The sequence below is a fragment of the Hyperolius riggenbachi genome, chromosome 8 (genome assembly GCF_040937935.1).
Source record: "Hyperolius riggenbachi isolate aHypRig1 chromosome 8, aHypRig1.pri, whole genome shotgun sequence".
Taxonomy (NCBI): Eukaryota; Metazoa; Chordata; class Amphibia; order Anura; family Hyperoliidae; genus Hyperolius; species Hyperolius riggenbachi.
This window is the reverse complement of record NC_090653.1, coordinates 281249829-281267511: the sequence shown is the minus strand read 5'-3', so window position 1 is coordinate 281267511 and position 17683 is coordinate 281249829. Positions and strand designations below refer to the sequence as shown.

Here is a 17683-nt window from a genome sequence, read left to right as displayed (position 1 = left end):
GTGATGAGGAATATTCGTTCAGAATTCGTGACACCATTGATGAAGGTAGTGGTCTAATCTTGGCAGCATCAACAGTAAGAATGGTGGCCCACCAAGGACAGATGAGTTAGAATATGGTGTCAGGGGACTAAGTGTGTGTGTGTGTGTGTGTGTGTGTGTGTGTGTATATATGATTTACCAATTACCAGCTGGGGGGCTTGAATCCAAGGAAGGGGCCCCATACTAATTTCTTTGGGTGTGTCCCGTGGGTTATTGCTGCACCCCAGCTCAATCAGAAACGCTGTCACCGGCGTGGACTGGAAGGCAGTGTGCCGTCTTTTTGCTGCCTACAATGATGCACATTTGAAGCTTCAGAGGGCCATGTAAAATGGATAGGGGGGGAGCATTCAGCTCACAGGCCTTGTGCTTGACACCAGTGGGGTAGATGCTGACCAGTTCTCTTGCTGATCTCAGTGATATCACATTTTCCCCTGCAGTCCTGGTGCATTGTGGGACATGAACAGTGTATCGGGCAGAATGTCCTCTTCAATCAGGGCTGTGGAGTCCTTTCAAAATCACCCGACTCCTCAGTTTATGAAACTACCAACTCCGACTCCAGGTACCCAAAATGGCTCCGACTCGACTCCAACTCCTTAGTCCAATACTTACCAGGGCGGTGGATTTGGTACAAAAATCTCCCGACTCAGACTCCTCAGTTTGACACCACCTCCGTCTCCAGGTACCCAAAATTGCTCCGACTCCTCGACCCCCGACTCCAACTCCACAGCCCTGTCTTTAATATTAAGGTTTTTTTGTCATTGCAGAAGTTACGAAATCGATATGTTTGATGCGTGCTCATCGCTAGGTTTTATTAACCAGTTTTCTATTATTTCCAGAGAAAGGAATGGACCTGGGATGAGAGTAAGATGCTGATCATGCATGACCCGGTCTATAGGTAGGTACCATGTGATCCCCGCCTCCTTTATCACATCATTACACATCCTCAGCCAGGCTGCCCTGCAGTAAAGCTGCCCACACACTGGCCAACAGGAATCTGATCAATAACAACCAAACAATTTGTAAAGCTCTTTTCTCCCTTAAGACCCAAAGCACACAAGCTTGTCTCAGATCAGTACAGTGATATGTTAGAGGGGGAAAAGTCATGTGATCATCAATGCCAGACTAAACAGGTGGCTCTTCAGTTTTGATTTAACCTCTTCTCCTCCAAGGGTTTTTCCCCTTAAAAAACCAGAGCAATTTTCACCTGTCAGCGCTCCTTCCATTAATTCGCCTATAACTTTATTACTACTTATCACAACGAAACAATCTATATCTTGTTTCATTTTCGCCACCAATTAGACTTTCTTTGGGGGGTACTTTTTATTTTATTTTAACTGTATTTCAACAGGAAAAAAATGCTACCGTAATTAAAAACCCACACATTTTATTTACCCATTTGTGCCGGTTATTGCAACATTTAACATTTTTCCCTAGTATAATGCATGGTGACGATATTTTATTTTGAAATAAAGGTGCATTTTTTTCAGTTTTGCATCCATCCTTAATTACAAGCACATAATTTATAATGTAACAGTAATATACCTTCTTGACATACATATAAAAGTTCAGTCCCTTAGGTAACGATTTGGTTTTTTTTTAATAGTAAATTTATTATTTATTTTTTTGGAGTAACTGTTGAGGAGTGTGGGAGGTAAGGGATTCATTTTACATGTTAAAAAATGTCTAATGAAAAAAAGTGTGTAGATGTAATTTTACTATTTGACCACAAGTTGTCCTCGCGCATAACTTCCCTATGCATAGTATTACTATGCAAAGAGGAAGTAATGCATGCATGTGTAAGTATCGGTTTTTGTGAATGATGGCGCCATCTAATAGATGGCTGTGGTCATTCACGTGGGGACTTAGAGCAATGAATCAGAACTGTGTCCTCATTCATTGATCTCCAGGCTAACGATTGGCGTTGGTAAGGGTTGCGGGAGCACGCGTGTGGGAGGGGGGGGGGTCGAGTTGAGATATGGGATTTTGCAGGGGCGTAGTTACTAGTCCCAGGGGAAGGGAAGTGGTTAAACGTGTCCAGGGTTGGAGCTGTCTTGACGAAGTTTGGCAAGGCTTTCCACAGGGTAGAGGCAGCATGACGGAAAGCTCTGACTCCAAAGGTTTTTAGTTGGATTCTGGGAGTGATCTAGGGTGATCGAGCCCCTTCACATACTGTACACATATTTTCAATAGGTTTCAGCTATTGAAAATCTGTGCACACTACCTGCCAGGTCTCCTCATCTATGTTCTCCACCCTTTCCCCTGGGGCTGTGCAGAGTGTAGGCAGCAGAGCTTACACTCACCTGTCCACTGTAACGTGTCTTTTCTTCACCACCGGGTGTTCCTCCCTGTGTCTTCTCTGCCGGGGGCACTTGTGTCCCGTGACTAAACACTGGAGGCCTAATACTTGGGGCACTGTGGAGCATACTTTCCAGTTTCACATGTCACAGCGCCCCAGGAGTGAAGAGCAGGCGGGTGTGCCCAGCGGTGGAGAGGAGACATGGAAGAAAGTGTCGGCAGACAGTTGACCAGAAGCTTCACTGGCGCGCCGCTTATCCCGAAATTCTGACGCTAGCAACGCGCTCCTGACCTGACACATATGACGCGATCTCTTCCATCCAGCGAGAACGACCGATTTTGGCCAAAAAGCCATCAATAGTGAACTGTTTTTGCAGCATTGGTTTGTAGTAGATTCGATCAAATCGAAGGAAAATATGGACCAGTGTACGGCCATCTTTACTCTGGCAATACACAACCCGGCTGTTCACCTTTTGGCAGTGAACCCTCTTGATCAGTACAGCACCTGGTACCACACCATCTGATAGCACATACATCAGACAGTCTATGGGCAGATCGACCAAGAGACAGATCTCTTATCTGATTATAGAGATATCTCTTACCTGCCCGTACACCGCAGGCCGTTTCCCGATCGATTTCAGCATGAAATTTCTCTGGGATTGGCTTTCTGATGCCGGATCTGCTGCGTGGCTGCCCCCCCCCCCCCCCCCCCCCCTAGTGTAAAATGTGCCACGTTCCTTATACCTTACCTTTCGGTGTCCGCAGCTGGCTCCGCCCTCATACACACTCATCACGTGGCCGCGTATATGCCTGGCAACCACGTGGAGCGTGTGTATGTGGACAGACGACAAGAGCCAGCAGCCAACACAGACAAGTAAATTATACCGCGTTGAGCACCGAGGGGTACATTTTACACTAGGGGGGACAGCGCTGGGGGTTTCGTTGCGTTCGTCACTGGTACCGATATCGCACGCTGTTATCACCGCCACCCGATCGAGCATGTCGGCCCTACATCTTACAGCATTTTTCATCAATACATGCGACCAATTGCAGCCTGAAATTTGGTTGCATCGTCGATCAGGCATGCTTTTGGCAGGACCAATTTTCATCTGATCTATTTATAATAATGGAATCGGATGGTCGATCGGCCGCCAAGTCGCCTGATGTAAGGCCACCTTTACACCCTCTGTCTGTCCACCTTCTTCTAGTGTTCCCCCTGGCAATACGTCTTCTGGTGTATCAAACTCAAATACAAAGTGGGCCGAAATTGAACACTGGGGCCTAGTCACGGGCCAACCTCAATGTCTAGTGGCCACCTCCCTTCCTTATAAATAAAGTTCCCTGGTGTCTAATGCCCTCCCCCCTGTACAGTTCCCTGGGGTCTAGTTGCCCTCCTCCCTCCCCTAAACAGTTCCCTGGTGTTTAGTGGTCTTCCCTTCCTCCCTATACAGTTTCCTGGTGTCTAATGCCTTCTCTCTCCCCTATACAGTTCCCTGGTGTCTAGTGGCCCTCCTTCCCTTATACAGTTCCCTGGCGTTTAGTGGTCTTCACCCCCACCCCCCTTATACAGTTCCCAGGTGTCTAGTGTCCTCCCTCCCTTATACAGTTTCCTACTGTTTAGTGGTTCCCCCTCCCTTATACAGATCCCTGGTGTCTAGTGGCCCTCTCTCCCTTATTCCCTTATACAGTTCCATGGTGTCTTTTGCTATTCTCCTCCCTCCCCATATATGGCATCCCTGGTGTCTTAAGGCTTCAACTCCAATATACCTGTAGCTTCCGTGGTGGTCTCGCGTTGCTACCTGCACACCTTCCCCTGCCTGTCCTCCCCCTGGCTGTATCTTCTCTAGTTGTATACTTCCTACCCCACTGCCTGCTCCTCTGCCCCTCCTCCCACTGGCAGTGCCCTCTCTGGTAGTATACCCTTCCCCTCCTCCACCTGGCAGTACCCTCTCTGGTAGTATACCCTCCCCCACTGCCTGCTTCTCTGCCCATCCTCCACCTGGCAGTACCCTCTCTGGTAGTGTACCCTCCCCCTCTCTGGTAGTGTACCCTCCCCCTGGCAGTGCCCTCTCTGGTAGTGTACCCTCCCCCTCTGCCCATCCTCCACCTGGAAGTACCCTCTCTGGTAGTATACTTCCTCCCCCACTGCCTGCTCCTTTGCCCATCATCCCCCCTCGCAGTCCCCTCTCTGGTAGTTTACCCTCCCCCACTGCCTGCTCCTCTGCCCGTCCTCCCCCTGGCAGTACCCTCTCTGGTAGTATACCCTCCCCCTCTGCCCATCCTCCCCTGGCAGTACCCTCTCTGGTAGTTTACCCTCCCCCACTGCCTGCTCCTCTGCCCATCCTCCCCCTGGCAGTACCCTCTCTGGTGGTATACCCTCCCCCTCTGCCCATCCTCCCCTGGCGGTACCCTCTCTGGTGGTATACCCTCCCCCTCTGCCCATCCTCCCCTGGCAGTACCCTCTCTGGTGGTATACCCTCCTTCTCTGCCCTTCCTCCCCTGGCAGTACCCTCTCTGGTGGTATATCCTCCCTCTATGCCTGCTTCTCTGCCCACCCTCCCCCTGGCAGTACCCTCTGGTGGTATGCCTGCTTCTCTGCCCATCCTCCCCCTGGCAGTACCCTCTCTGGTGGTATACCCTCCCCCTCTGCCTGTCCCCCCCCCCCCCCCCCTGGCAGTACCCTCTCTAGTAGTTTACCCTCCCCCACTGCCTGCTCCTCTGCCCATCCTCCCCCTGGCAATACCCTCTCTGGTGGTATACCCTCCCCCTCTGCCAGTCCTCCCTCTGGTAGTACCCCCACTTCATGCCCTCTGATTTCCCGCAGATTGCCGCAGTGGCTGCTGCTTGGCGTTACTCTGTGATTTATACGCTTTGATTGCAGACTGTGGTAGGCCTCCATTGCTGACCTCGCTGCTGAGTTATGAGGCTCATTAAGGCACAGCGCGTGCTCTGCACATTAATAAGGCTGAAGAGTACCTGTCACATCGCTCTCTAGAGCTGCTGGTGACTGCGGTCCCCTCTCTGGCACTCTGTCAGGCTCATGCTGGAGTTGTACATAGATATGCAGATACATGATACATCGCCTCTTCACTTCCTGCTGTCTGTCGTCTGGTCAGCTGACATCAATCCTGCACATTCTTTATTTCCTCTAATGGCAAAACAGACAGGCCTCCGAGAGATGAAACAGAAGCAGCCAATCAGATCTCCCCTCCATCAGTGCTGTCACAGCTGCGACAACTATGATTGGTTGCTGTGGGTTACTGTATGCAGTGTTTGCCGTATTCAGTATTATACAGAGCCATGGAAGATGTTGGTGTTCTTTAAATACAAAATAATAACTTAAAGGGACACTATGCTAAAAAATTGTAAAATGTAAAATATGTGCAAACATACACAAATAAGAAGTACGTTTTTTTTCCCAGAGTAAAATGAGCCATTATTTACTTTTCTCCTATGTTGTTGTCACTTACAGTAAGTAGTAGAAATATGACAAAAGCGACATGTTTTGGACTAGTACATCTCTTCATGGGGGTATTCTCCGGGATTTATTTATTTTCAAAAGCACTTAATGATTGGCAGTTGCTCTGTCCAACTGCTAAAAAACTGTGTAGCGAGCAGGGAAGCTGGCCAGCATCATTGTTTAAATCCCTTTTAGGGAATATTTTTATAAAGAATAAAAGCCTTGCTGAGAATCCCCTATTAAGAGATGAGCTAGTCCAAAACCTGTCACTTCTGTCAGATTTCTACTACCTACTGTAAGTGACAGCAACATAGGAGAAAAGTCATTTATGGCTCTTTTTACTCTGGGAAATAAGTACTTCTTATTTGTCTGTTTGCACATATTTTACATTTTACAATTTTCCGCCATAGTGCCCCTTTAAGAACCCAAGGCCTAAAAAAGGAAAGGACCCCTTTTGGATCCCACAGATACTTCCCATGCTGTACTCCGCCGCTGCCCGGATCCTCCAGGACATCAGGGCAGCGCTCCTTTTCTGTATTGTAGTCTAGGGCAAATTTAGGGGGCAGTCAATTTAACATATCTGTATGTTTTTGGGATGTGGGAGGAAACCAGAGTTCCAGAAGGAAACCCACACAGACACGGGGAGAACATACAAACTCTGTGCAGATAGTGCCCTGGCTGGGATATGAACCGGGGACCCAGCGCTGCGAGGCGACATCGCTAACCACTACGCCACTGTGCATGTGCGGCCGTATGCGAGCAGGCGCTGTATGGCCACGCTTGTGCATGGAGGGGAGCGCGACCCTGATGCGATTAATGACAAGCCCTGTTGGTAATTTTCAGGGGGTTTTGCTTGGCACCTGGAATGTAATGCAATGTAAATGTGACTCCTGTGGAGCCTTGGTTTGTGAGCTTAATTTGTCCCGGAAACCTGCTTGTAATCCAAAGCACTCTTATATCAAAACAAATTCCCCCACAAGCATTTATGGAAACCCAGGTGACTCATTCCACAATCCAAAAACAGGCCCCATTCACACTTCAGTGGGAATCGAGCGATTCGCTCTCAGCGCAATACATTATGTAAGCCTATGGCAGTGTTAAGATGCCCACTAACGATCCAATTTCTAGCGAAAAATCGTTCGAGTGATCAGAAATTCTGATCGGAAGTGAAATATTGTAATACATCGTTCACTACACCACCAACGAACCAATCTTTGCTTCCTATCTATCACAACCAACAAGAAAATCCAAATTTTGGTTCGACGAAAATTCATTCGGACGACATTTTTTTCACTCGTTCATAATTGATTGTGTCCACCAACTGAGATTTACAACCAATCCGATCAGAATTTCTGATCACTTAAACGATTTTTCACTAGAAATTGGACAGTTAGTGGCCACCTTTAGAGTTAACCGCAAACACGTGACATCCAGCGTTTTGCCAGCGATTAGTGATCGCGATTAGCATGCATAGCACCGCTAATGGCGATCACTCCCAAAACGCTGCAGTGTCCAGTGATTTTTCCACATTAATCGCTGAAAAATCACTCCCGCAAAGCCGGCAGTTTCCGGTTTTAGGTGTGAATGGGGCCTTGTAGTGAAATGGTAGAACATAAAAATGTAAACAAGACTTTCACTATAACAGAATCATGGCTATCTGCTGGCTCGCCCCAACCTTTTTTCTTTGTGTGGCTTTGTTGTGTGGCAACAAGGAATTTATCCAATGATAGTTAAGGGGCCCAAACATTGGTCGATTTCAGCGTTCGATCGATCAATTGAAAATCGAACGGCTGATTGATCGATCGATTTGCAGCCGATTTCAATAAATATCGATTTGAGCTATCTGACAGGATGGAAAATCTAGGTGCTGCCAGCAGATCGATGGCCCATAGGGTTGCATTGGACCTAATGGCGCAGTAATGCTTTTAGCCCCATCTACACTATACGATTCTAAGTGCGATTCGATTACGATTCTATTTCGATCCGATTAAATCCATGTCCGATCGGGATTCGATTCAATTCGATTTGCCATTGTTTTGCAATGCCAAATCAAATTCAAGCGAATTGAATCCCCATCGGACATGTCTGATTTAATCGGATCGTAAATAGAATCGTAATCCAATCACACAAAGAATCGTACCTTGTAGATTGGGCTTTAGATCAATTTTCAATAGATTTCCAATAGATTTCATTCTGAAATCTATTGGAAATCTGTTCCTAGTGTGTGGCACACATCAGATTCCTGTCAGATAGATTTCTGTCAGATGCCTGTCAAGTCGAATCTGATGGTTAAATCTGCTGCAAATCTATCAGTGTATGGCCACCTTTTACTTTTGAGGATTTCATGGAAATGTGACTTTGCACAGTCTACACTCAGATTAAAGGGGCCCATACACTCAGCCGATTTTCTGACCGATCGATCCCAATCGATCGATCAATCGTTTGCAAATCGGTTGGCCAATCGACCGATCGATGGCCGATTTCGATGGATTTCCATCGAACTGACAGGGTGGAAAATTTAGGTCGATCTGATGAGATTGCTTATCAGTTTGCATTGGCCCTAATGGAAATCTGATGGCAAAAAAATGCCATCAGATTGAATTTCTATAGATTTATATAGATTATAGATCATTATTATAGATCATCAGATGCATTTCTTATCTATCTGCTGCCAATCTGACGAGTGTATGGGCACCTTAAGTACAATCCTGCAGCACCAAAGTGAGGAGAACTATCGTCTCAGTTGTGATGACTTGATGCTTGTATACTATTTTGACTTGTATATCAAGTCAAAATTTCACAAACCTTTTTGCTTGTATAGCAAAGTTCCCCTCTAAACCAAGTTACTCTCAATCCAAGGTTTCCTGTTCTCTGTTGCTATGTGGCAAAGCTTCTCTAGGACGCGCGTCTCCTTATTCGTTCCCCGATCGGTGGAGCGGTGTGCTGCCTGTGTGGAAAATACCGGAGTCACTCCATTTTGTTGTGGGATATAGTTGTGTCTCTGCTCTCCGTCTGGCAGCTGTTTGTTGTCCCCGCCGCTCTGTACATTCACACCTCTGACGCTTTCCTCTCTGTTTCATGCAGAATCTTCTACGTGTCGCACGATTCTCAGGACCTGAAGATATTCAGCTACATCGCCCGTGATGGCGCCAGCAACACCTTCAAGTGTAACGTCTTCAAATCCAAGAAGAAGGTTAGTGTCGCCCCCTGCAGTACAGAGAGCGTATTATCAATGCATCTGAGGAGAGTCAAGTATCACTTCCTTAAAGAGGATCTGTAACATCAAAACATCCCCTGGGGGGTACTCACCTCGGGTGGGGGAAGCCTCCGGATCCTAATGAGGCTTCCCACGCCGTCCTCTGTCCCACGGGGGTCTCGCTGCAGCCCTCCGTACAAGATGACGTCATCATTTACCTTCCCGGCTCCTGCGCAGGCGCTCTGACGGCTGTCGGCTCCGAACTACACAGAAATACCTGATCGCCGTCGGGTCTGCTCTACTGCGCAAGTTTCCGGCGCCTGCGCAGTAGAGCGGACCCGACTGAGATCGGGTATTTCCGTGTAGTTCGGAGCGGAAAGCAGCCACAGCGCCCCCGCTGGAGCCAGCAAAGGTAAATATTGAAGTCACAGTCGGGTCTGTCGCCGGCTGTTCGGAGGGCTGCAGCGAGACCCCCGTGGGACGCAGGACAGCGTGGGAAGCCTCATTAGGATCCGGTGGCTTCCCACCCGAGGTGAGTACCCCCCAGGGGATCTTTTTGACGTTACAGAGTCTCTTTAAAGTAAACTTGAGATGATAAAAGAATAAGATTTTATACTCGTATGCTAGTCGGCTTTTCTGCGTATGCGCAGCCCCTCCAAGCATGCACAAAGGATCCGACTGGCGCAACTGAGCCAGATTACTGGGGCCGGTTGCGGTCGAATGGAGACACTCGGGAGGACTGCGAGAGGAATATGGGGGAGGACATATTGATTTCCCTTTAACGATGCAGATTGCCTGGCTGTCCTGCTGATCCTCTGCCTCTAATACATTTATCCATAGACTCTGAACAAGCATGCAGCAGATCAGGTGCTCTGACTGGATTAGCTGCATGCTTGTTTCAGGTGTGTGTGATTCAGACACTACTGCAGCCAAGGGGATCAGCAGGGCTGCCAGGCAACTGGTATTGTTCAACAGGACAAAAATATGGAAGCCTTCATATCGCTTTCACTTTATGGGTCCTGTAAGAGCAGCTCTCATTGGCTGTTTATGCCTGCTTTTAACACGACACCATATTTTCACACAAATTAGAATATTTTTTATATGAATTGTGCTTCAAAAAGTTTTTTTATTTTTTTATTGTAGTTTTTGCAAATAAAGTGGAAAATTACCTGCAGCTCAAATTTATAGATCTTTTGCTCCTCTGCAACCTCCTCCTGCCTGCTCACTCCCTTCTCCCCTCTCCCAATCAGTCTGAAGCCATGATAGGCTGTAGAATTAGCAGGGAGCCACAGCTTCTGATGACAGAGCAACCCATCTGCCCCATTCATGCCAATGTGAATTATGCCGTGAACACACTGATGAGGACTGTTGCACACAGGCGGGCCCAACTTAGCTTAGAACTATCTAGTGTATGTACAGCGCCTTAAAGTGAACCTCCAGACTAAAAATCTACTCGGCAGCACTGAAAAGGCCTGGTGTTTCTTTATCAGTTTCACAGCATCAGAACTTTGTTTTTCTTACGAGTTTAGCCTGTTTAAATTCCCCTCATTTGTGTCTAATCACAAGTAGTAATCTGATCTCTCCCCTGTGTCACATGACTGCCTATGGCAGATAAGCCCATTTCGAACGCACAGGTTGTAAGCAATGTGTCTGCTTCCATGAATCAGGAAGTAGAAACTGCAGATTTATTTTAAGATTTGTATCGGCTGTAACAAATACATGTTTTTTGTTTAAAGGTTTTTATGCAGTTGTGTATATTTTAGAGCAGAGAGGAGTTCTGGGTTCAGGTCCACTTTAAGTTTTTACTGGTTTATAATTTTTGCTCAATGACACATTCATTGAAGTATACCAGAGCTAAAATCTGTGAACTATTGATCCTTTTTTATCTCTCTCCTGCTCACAGAAGCCATTTTCTGCCAGGAAAGTGTTTTATAGTTGTAATTTCTTATCAGAGAAGGTCACACTGTAATCTGACCCAGTCCTGAGTCAGACTGGAACTGCCACTTACATACCTGATGTTTAACTCTTTCACGCAGAGAAAGAAAAAAAAGGAACACCGCATAGTTATTAGTGTGCTAGGCACGGTACATACACATGTCTATCTCATCATGTCACATGTCACCTCGGGTATCCTTTAACTCCAGCTAGCACTGCCATTCCTGATAGTGAAGGTGTGACTGGCATCCTATAATGTGTAGTTTATGGAGTTTGGCAAGGCGTAGGGCGGATGGATCTGCGGAATGTGGCGGCGCCCGGCGTGCCCTCGATAAATGCCGCCTCTCTATCTCTCTCCGGCAGAGCCAGGCCATGCAGATTGTGCGGACGGTGGGTCAAGCCTTTGAAGTGTGCCACAAAATGAGCCTTCAGCACGCCAAGCAGAACGCAGACGGGGAGAGCGACAAGTCCGTGGAAGAGGCCAATCTGGAAGGTAACCGGGGGGGAGGGGATAACGAACGGCGCTCAGCTGCTGGAACAGCTGCGACCTGCATTCTGTTGTCTTCAGAAATGAGTCACATCGGCGCGGGCCGCGACCAGACGGAATGACAAGCGGCGAATAGCGATGTGCGCGCCTTTATTTCAGCCCCGTTAATATTCCTCAGCCATGCGTGTCGCGCATATATTAATATGCAAATGAGGCCGCTCGCCTTTGTCCCACTGTAATTGCTGATTTGGCGTTCGCTGGGCGGCAGCGAGAGAGTTAACGGCGGGCTAGGAGGAGAGCGTCTGGCTGAACAAGCAGTTATTTTGTTACCTGATAGAGAGGAATTTATTTATTTATTTTTTCCTCGTCTTCAAATGAACTCCATGCAAATCGCATGCAAATGAGGCGGCTGCAGATTAGTATTCCTGGCACACTTACCGTTTATTTAGCGCGTTTTTTTATGTCTCTCTCTGTTGTTATAATCTCTCCTTCCAATAACAGCCCGACAGCTGACAGGAGCAGAAAATAAAGATACAGAGGAGACAGATGAGACGATGGAGAAGCCCGCGCTGGGTGATAAGAGAACCTGTGAACGGGCGGTGTCTGCTCCCGACCTGGGGGTCATCAAGTGTATCCAGGTGCTGAAGGAGCAAAACTGCCAGGTAAGGCCTGCACAAAAGGATTCTGGGTATTCCACAGGAACAGGGGCTTCTGGGTATTCCACAGGAACAGGGGTATTCTGGGTATTCCACAGGAACTGTGGCTTCTGGGTATTCCACATGTACAGGGGCTTCTGGGTATTCCACAGGAACAGGGGCTTCTGGGTATTCCACAGGAACAGGGGCTTCTGGGTATTCCACAGGAACAGGGGCTTCTGGGTATTCCACAGGAACAGGGGCTTCTGGGTATTCCACAGAAACAGGGGCTTCTGGGTATTCCACAGGAACGGGGGTATTGTGGGTATTCCACAGGAACGGGGGTATTGTGGGTATTCCACAGGAACAGGGGCTTCTGGGTATTCCACAGGAACAGGGGCTTCTGGGTATTCCACAGGAACAGGGGTATTCTGGGTATTCCACAGGAACAGGGGTATTCTGGGTATTCCACAGGAACAGGGGTATTCTGGGTATTTCACAGGAACAGGGGTATTCTGGGTATTTCACAGGAACAGGGGTATTCTGGGTATTTCACAGGAACAGGGGTATTCTGGGTATTTCACAGGAACAGGGGTATTCTGGGTATTTCACAGGAACAGGGGTATTCTGGGTATTTCACAGGAACAGGGGTATTCTGGGTATTTCACAGGAACAGGGGTATTCTGGGTATTTCACAGGAACAGGGGTATTCTGGGTATTTCACAGGAACAGGGGTATTCTGGGTATTTCACAGGAACAGGGGTATTCTGGGTATTTCACAGGAACAGGGGTATTCTGGGTATTTCACAGGAACAGGGGTATTCTGGGTATTTCACAGGAACAGGGGTATTCTGGGTATTTCACAGGTACAGGGGCTTCTGGGTATTCCACAGGAACAGGGGCTTCTGGGTATTCCACAGGAATAGGAGCTCCTAGGTTTTCCACAGGAACTGGGGCTTTTGGGTATTCCACAGGAACAGGTGGATCCTGTTCCCCATTGGTGCAGTCACAGAGCTTGCAGTACCAACCAAACTCTGTTTTTGAGGACCAGTAAAGGCCCTCCTGTACCTGGGCCAGCTCCCTGTGCAACATGCAGTTCCCTAAGTACCCAGGAGTCTTCATGGCTTCCAGGAGGACACTACAGGAGATAGGGGGCAACTGGAGGACACAACAGGAGGAAGGGGGCAACTGGAGGACACTATGGGAGGTAGGGGGCAACTGGAGGACACAAGAGGAGGAAGGGGCAACTGGAGGACACAAGAGGAGGAAGGGGCAACTGGAGGACACAAGAGGAGGAAGGGGCAACTGGAGGACACGAGGAGGAAGGGGCAACTGGAGGACACTACGGGAGGTAGGGGGCAACTGGAGGACACTACGGGAGGTAGGGGGCAACTGGAGGACACTACGGGAGGTAGGGGGAAACTGGAGGACACTACAGGAAGTAGGAGGCAGCAGGAGGACACTAGAGAGGTAGGGGGCAACTGGAGGACACAACAGGAGGTAGGGGGCAACTGGAGGACACTACGGGAGGTAGGGGGCAACTGGAGGACACTACGGGAGGTAGGGGGCAACTGGAGGACACTACGGGAGGTAGGGGGAAACTGGAGGACACAAGAGGAGGAAGGAGCAACTGGAGGACACAAGAGGAGGTAGGGGCAACTGGAGGACTACGGGAAGTAGGAGGCAGCAGGAGGACACTTAAGGAGCTAGGGAGGGGCCAGCAGGAGGACTCTACAGTAGGTAGATGGCCACAGTAGGATACTACAGTAAGTAGGGAGCAACAAGGGAGGGCAGTGTTAGGGAAGTAATTGAGGCCACTTTGATAGCCGGGGTACAGTAACAAAGGGCATATGGTTTTGTAACAAAAAGTGCCAGCACACTGCTATTCCCCTGCATGGTCTGACTGCATAGAGTCCCCTGGCTCTGAGATCTGCTGGCAGAAGGTTTACAGCTCATCACCAGCATGTTGGCCCCGTTTTCCTCTCGTCTTCCGTTTGAGAGGATAATGAGTGCTGTAGTGCTGACCAGGACAGCTGGGGACATTATACACGTTTGGTATTTACTGGGCAGTGAACACCTTGTACATGTGCACAGCATTTTCTGGCAGTCAGTACTGTGTGTTGGTGTGTGCGGTGGTTTGCTTTGTACATTGCCACTGAAGGTGATGGCGCTACACCTCATACAATATGCAAAAAATGTTACCAACTACTGTTACTATGAGGTGTGTCTGAAGTAATTTGAGAGGTGGAATCTCATTAATAGTATCACAATGATCTTGTTCCCTATTTGTCTAATGGTGTATGGAGCCCTCTGGTGGACTAACACCGCCAGTGCACAAGAAAAAGAAATGAGACCTGGACTCTTGCATTGGACAGAAGGAAAACCTATATAGAAATGTACCCTGTGTACTTAGCAATGTGTACATTATTTATGTAACCGGTCTAATTCCCTCTCATATGCGACTAATCACAAGTTGTAATTTGATCTCTCGCGTGTCACCTGACTGCCACAGCAGAGAGCTCATTTGTAAAACACAGGATGTTAACATGTCTGCTTCCATGAAAGCAGGAAGTGGACACACTGAAGATTTATTGCAGGATTTGAATCGGCTGTGACAAAAATCTTTTTCTTTAATGGTTATTATGCTGTTGCTTATCTTTTAGAGCTGAGCTGAAGTTCTGAGATCAAGTCCGCTTTAAAGTCTTATGAAACTCAGCATTTTCACTCTGTTCTTCAGTGGAATGCTCTTTGCTTTAGTGGGCAGCTTCTGGCCACATCCAAAGAGGTGATAACATTATCGTTTGTTTACATTCCTTTGTTAGATGCATTTAGTAAACATTGAATCTGAACTGCTCTGAGCTGAGAAGCAGAAAGAACTGAGAAGTGATCACTAGATAGATTTGAATATATAAATACAGTAGCTATGCAATAAAATACAATGGCAGCTTTCAGAGCAGATAAACTGTACTTTTGGAATTTGTAGACAGACAATACACTCACCTAAAGGATTATTAGGAACACCATACTAATACGGTGTTTGGCCCCATTTTCACCTTTAGAGCTGCCTTAATTCTATGTGGCATTGATTCAGCAAGGTGCTGAAAGCATTCTTTAGAAATGTTGGCCCATATTGATAGGATAGCATCTTGCAGTTGGAGATTTGTGGGATGCACATCCAGGGCACGAAGCTCCCGTTCCATCACAACCCAAAGATGCTCTATTGGGTTGAGATCTGATGACTGTGGAGGACATTTTAGTACAGTGAACTCATTGTCATGTTCAAGAAACCAATTTGAAAGGATTTGAGCTTTGTGACATGGTGCATTATCCTGTTGGAAGTAGCAATCAGAGGATGGGTACATGGTGGTCATGAAGGGATGGACATGGTCAGAGACAATGCTCAGGTAGCCTCTGGCATTTAAGCGATGCCCAATTGGCACCAAGGAGCGTAAAGTGTGCCAAGAAACCATCCCCCGCACCATTACACCACCACCACCAGCCTGCACAGTGGTAACAAGGCATGATGGATCCATGTTCTCATTCTGTTTACGCCAAATTCTGACTCTATCGAGACTCAACAGACCAGGCAACATTTTTCCAGTCTTCAACTGTCCAATTTTGGTGAGCTCGTGCAAATTGTAGCCTCTTTTTCCTATTTGTAGTGGAGATGAGTGGTATCCAGTGGGGTCTTCTGCTGTTGCAGCCCATCCGCCTCTAAGTTGTGCATGTTGTGGCTTCACAAATGCTTTGCTGCATACCTCGGTTGTAATAAGTGGTTATTTCAGTCAACGTTGCTCTTCTATCAGCTTGAATCAGTCTCCTCTGACCTCTAGCATCAACAAGGCATTTTCGCCCACAGGACTGCCGCATACTGGATGTTTTTCCCTTTTCACACCATTCTTTGTAAACCCTAGAAATGGTTGTGCGTGAAAATCCCAGTAACTGAGCAGATTGTGAAATACTCCGACCGGCCCGTCTGGCACCAACAACCATGCCAGGCTCAAAATTGCTTAAAGGGACACTTAAAGAGACTCCGTAACAAAAATTGCATCCTGGTTTTTTATCATCCTACAAGTTCCAAAAGCTATTCTAATGTGTTCTGGCTTACTGCAGCACTTTGTACTATCACAGTCTCTGTAATAAATCAATGTATCTTTCCCCTGTCAGACTTGTCAGCCTGTGTCTGGAAGGCTGCCAAGTTCTTCAGTGTTGTGGTTCTGCTATGAACTCCCCCCTCAGGGGGGAAAGAAACACACAAATGATCTCTTGAGATTCAAAAGGAAGGCTGTATACAGCCTGCTTGTGTATGGATGTATTTTCTATGTGTGGACATGCTGTACATCAACCTACTTCCTGTTTTGGTGGCCATTTTGTTTGTTTATAAACAAACTTTTTAAAACAGTTTTTAACCACTTTTAATGCAGCGGGGAGCGGCGAAATTGTGACAGAGGGGAATAGGACATGTCCCCTAACACACTGGTATGTTTACTTTTGTGCGATTTTAACAATACAGATTCTCTTTAAGCCAGAATATATATACACAGTATATTTGATCTCTCATGTGTCACCTGACTGCCAAGGCAGAGATGGCAGATAAGCTAATTTGAAAGCACAGGATGACAGTATATCCCATTAGTTACCGATTTTTGTCTGGATTTTCACTACTCTCTGCCTGACTTATTTGTACAGTTTCACAATTTTTAAAGTTTATTCATAAATGTAATCAAATCAACAAATTTGTGTTCCATTCTTTTATTTATATGCAGAATGTCTACCAGGCTTTTATTCAGACATACTGGATCTTGTGAGAAACAAGACACAGGGGGACCAGGAACCCGATCTGGTGTGATATCGTCAGATCACCAAGAGGTGTATGTAATAGTGTGGTTGTTATACTCACAAAATTGGGTTGCTCATCCTGCAACCACTCTTAGGGCACGTGGGGAAGTACCGTCCCCGCTTGGCCTTGCTTCCGTCAGGGGTTCGGATGTGGCTCAGAGACTCGGTCGCTGCTCCGACAGAAAAAATTCCTTTTGGAGGCCTTCCAAAAGGAGAGCACTCCCCAGAGTGGGGGTGATTCGCAGTTCGGAGAGGGATAGGAGATGCCCGTAGAGTCGATTTGGTAAATATCCTTATACTCTAAGTAGTTATGACCAGGGTAGGTAAGAACAAAATTCTACCTTAAAGAAACAGCATCTTAGACGTGGTATCTTAAAAAAAAATTCTTACGATTTATTTGTTCAAATAAGCACTTGACAAGTGCTTATTTGAACAAATAAATCGTAAGAAAATAGGAGAATTTTATTCGTACCTACCCTGGTTATAACTAGAGTATAAGGATATTTACCAAACAGCTCGACTCCACGGGCGCCTCCTATCCCTCTCCTAACTTTATTCAGACATATTTTGGTGAGTTATGACGGAAAAATTGAAGTGTGTCTGTAAAGGGGGAAGGGGGGGGGGGGGGAGGAGGGATCCCTGGGCCCTGCGTGGCCACCAAAACAATTGTCTGCTCACTTATCGTGGATACTGATGGCTCAATAAAGAGCATGTTCCTTGATACATTTGGTGTGCTGATATACTGCTGAATGACTTGTATTCCAGAATGTCTTATATGGTGGCAAACATGGGTATTC

General features: G+C 47.2%; 1 protein-coding gene across 1 annotated transcript in view; it reads left to right on the top strand.

Moving 5' to 3' along the window:
* LOC137527934 (carboxyl-terminal PDZ ligand of neuronal nitric oxide synthase protein-like) overlaps nt 1–17683 on the top strand; it is a 134849-nt gene that overhangs the window by 105690 nt on the left and 11476 nt on the right. Inside the window, exons 4-7 of the mRNA XM_068249017.1 lie at nt 876–934; nt 8879–8987; nt 11289–11418; nt 11914–12074. Coding sequence (XP_068105118.1) covers nt 876–934; nt 8879–8987; nt 11289–11418; nt 11914–12074 — 459 coding nt within the window. The remainder of the gene's footprint in view (nt 1–875; nt 935–8878; nt 8988–11288; nt 11419–11913; nt 12075–17683) is intronic.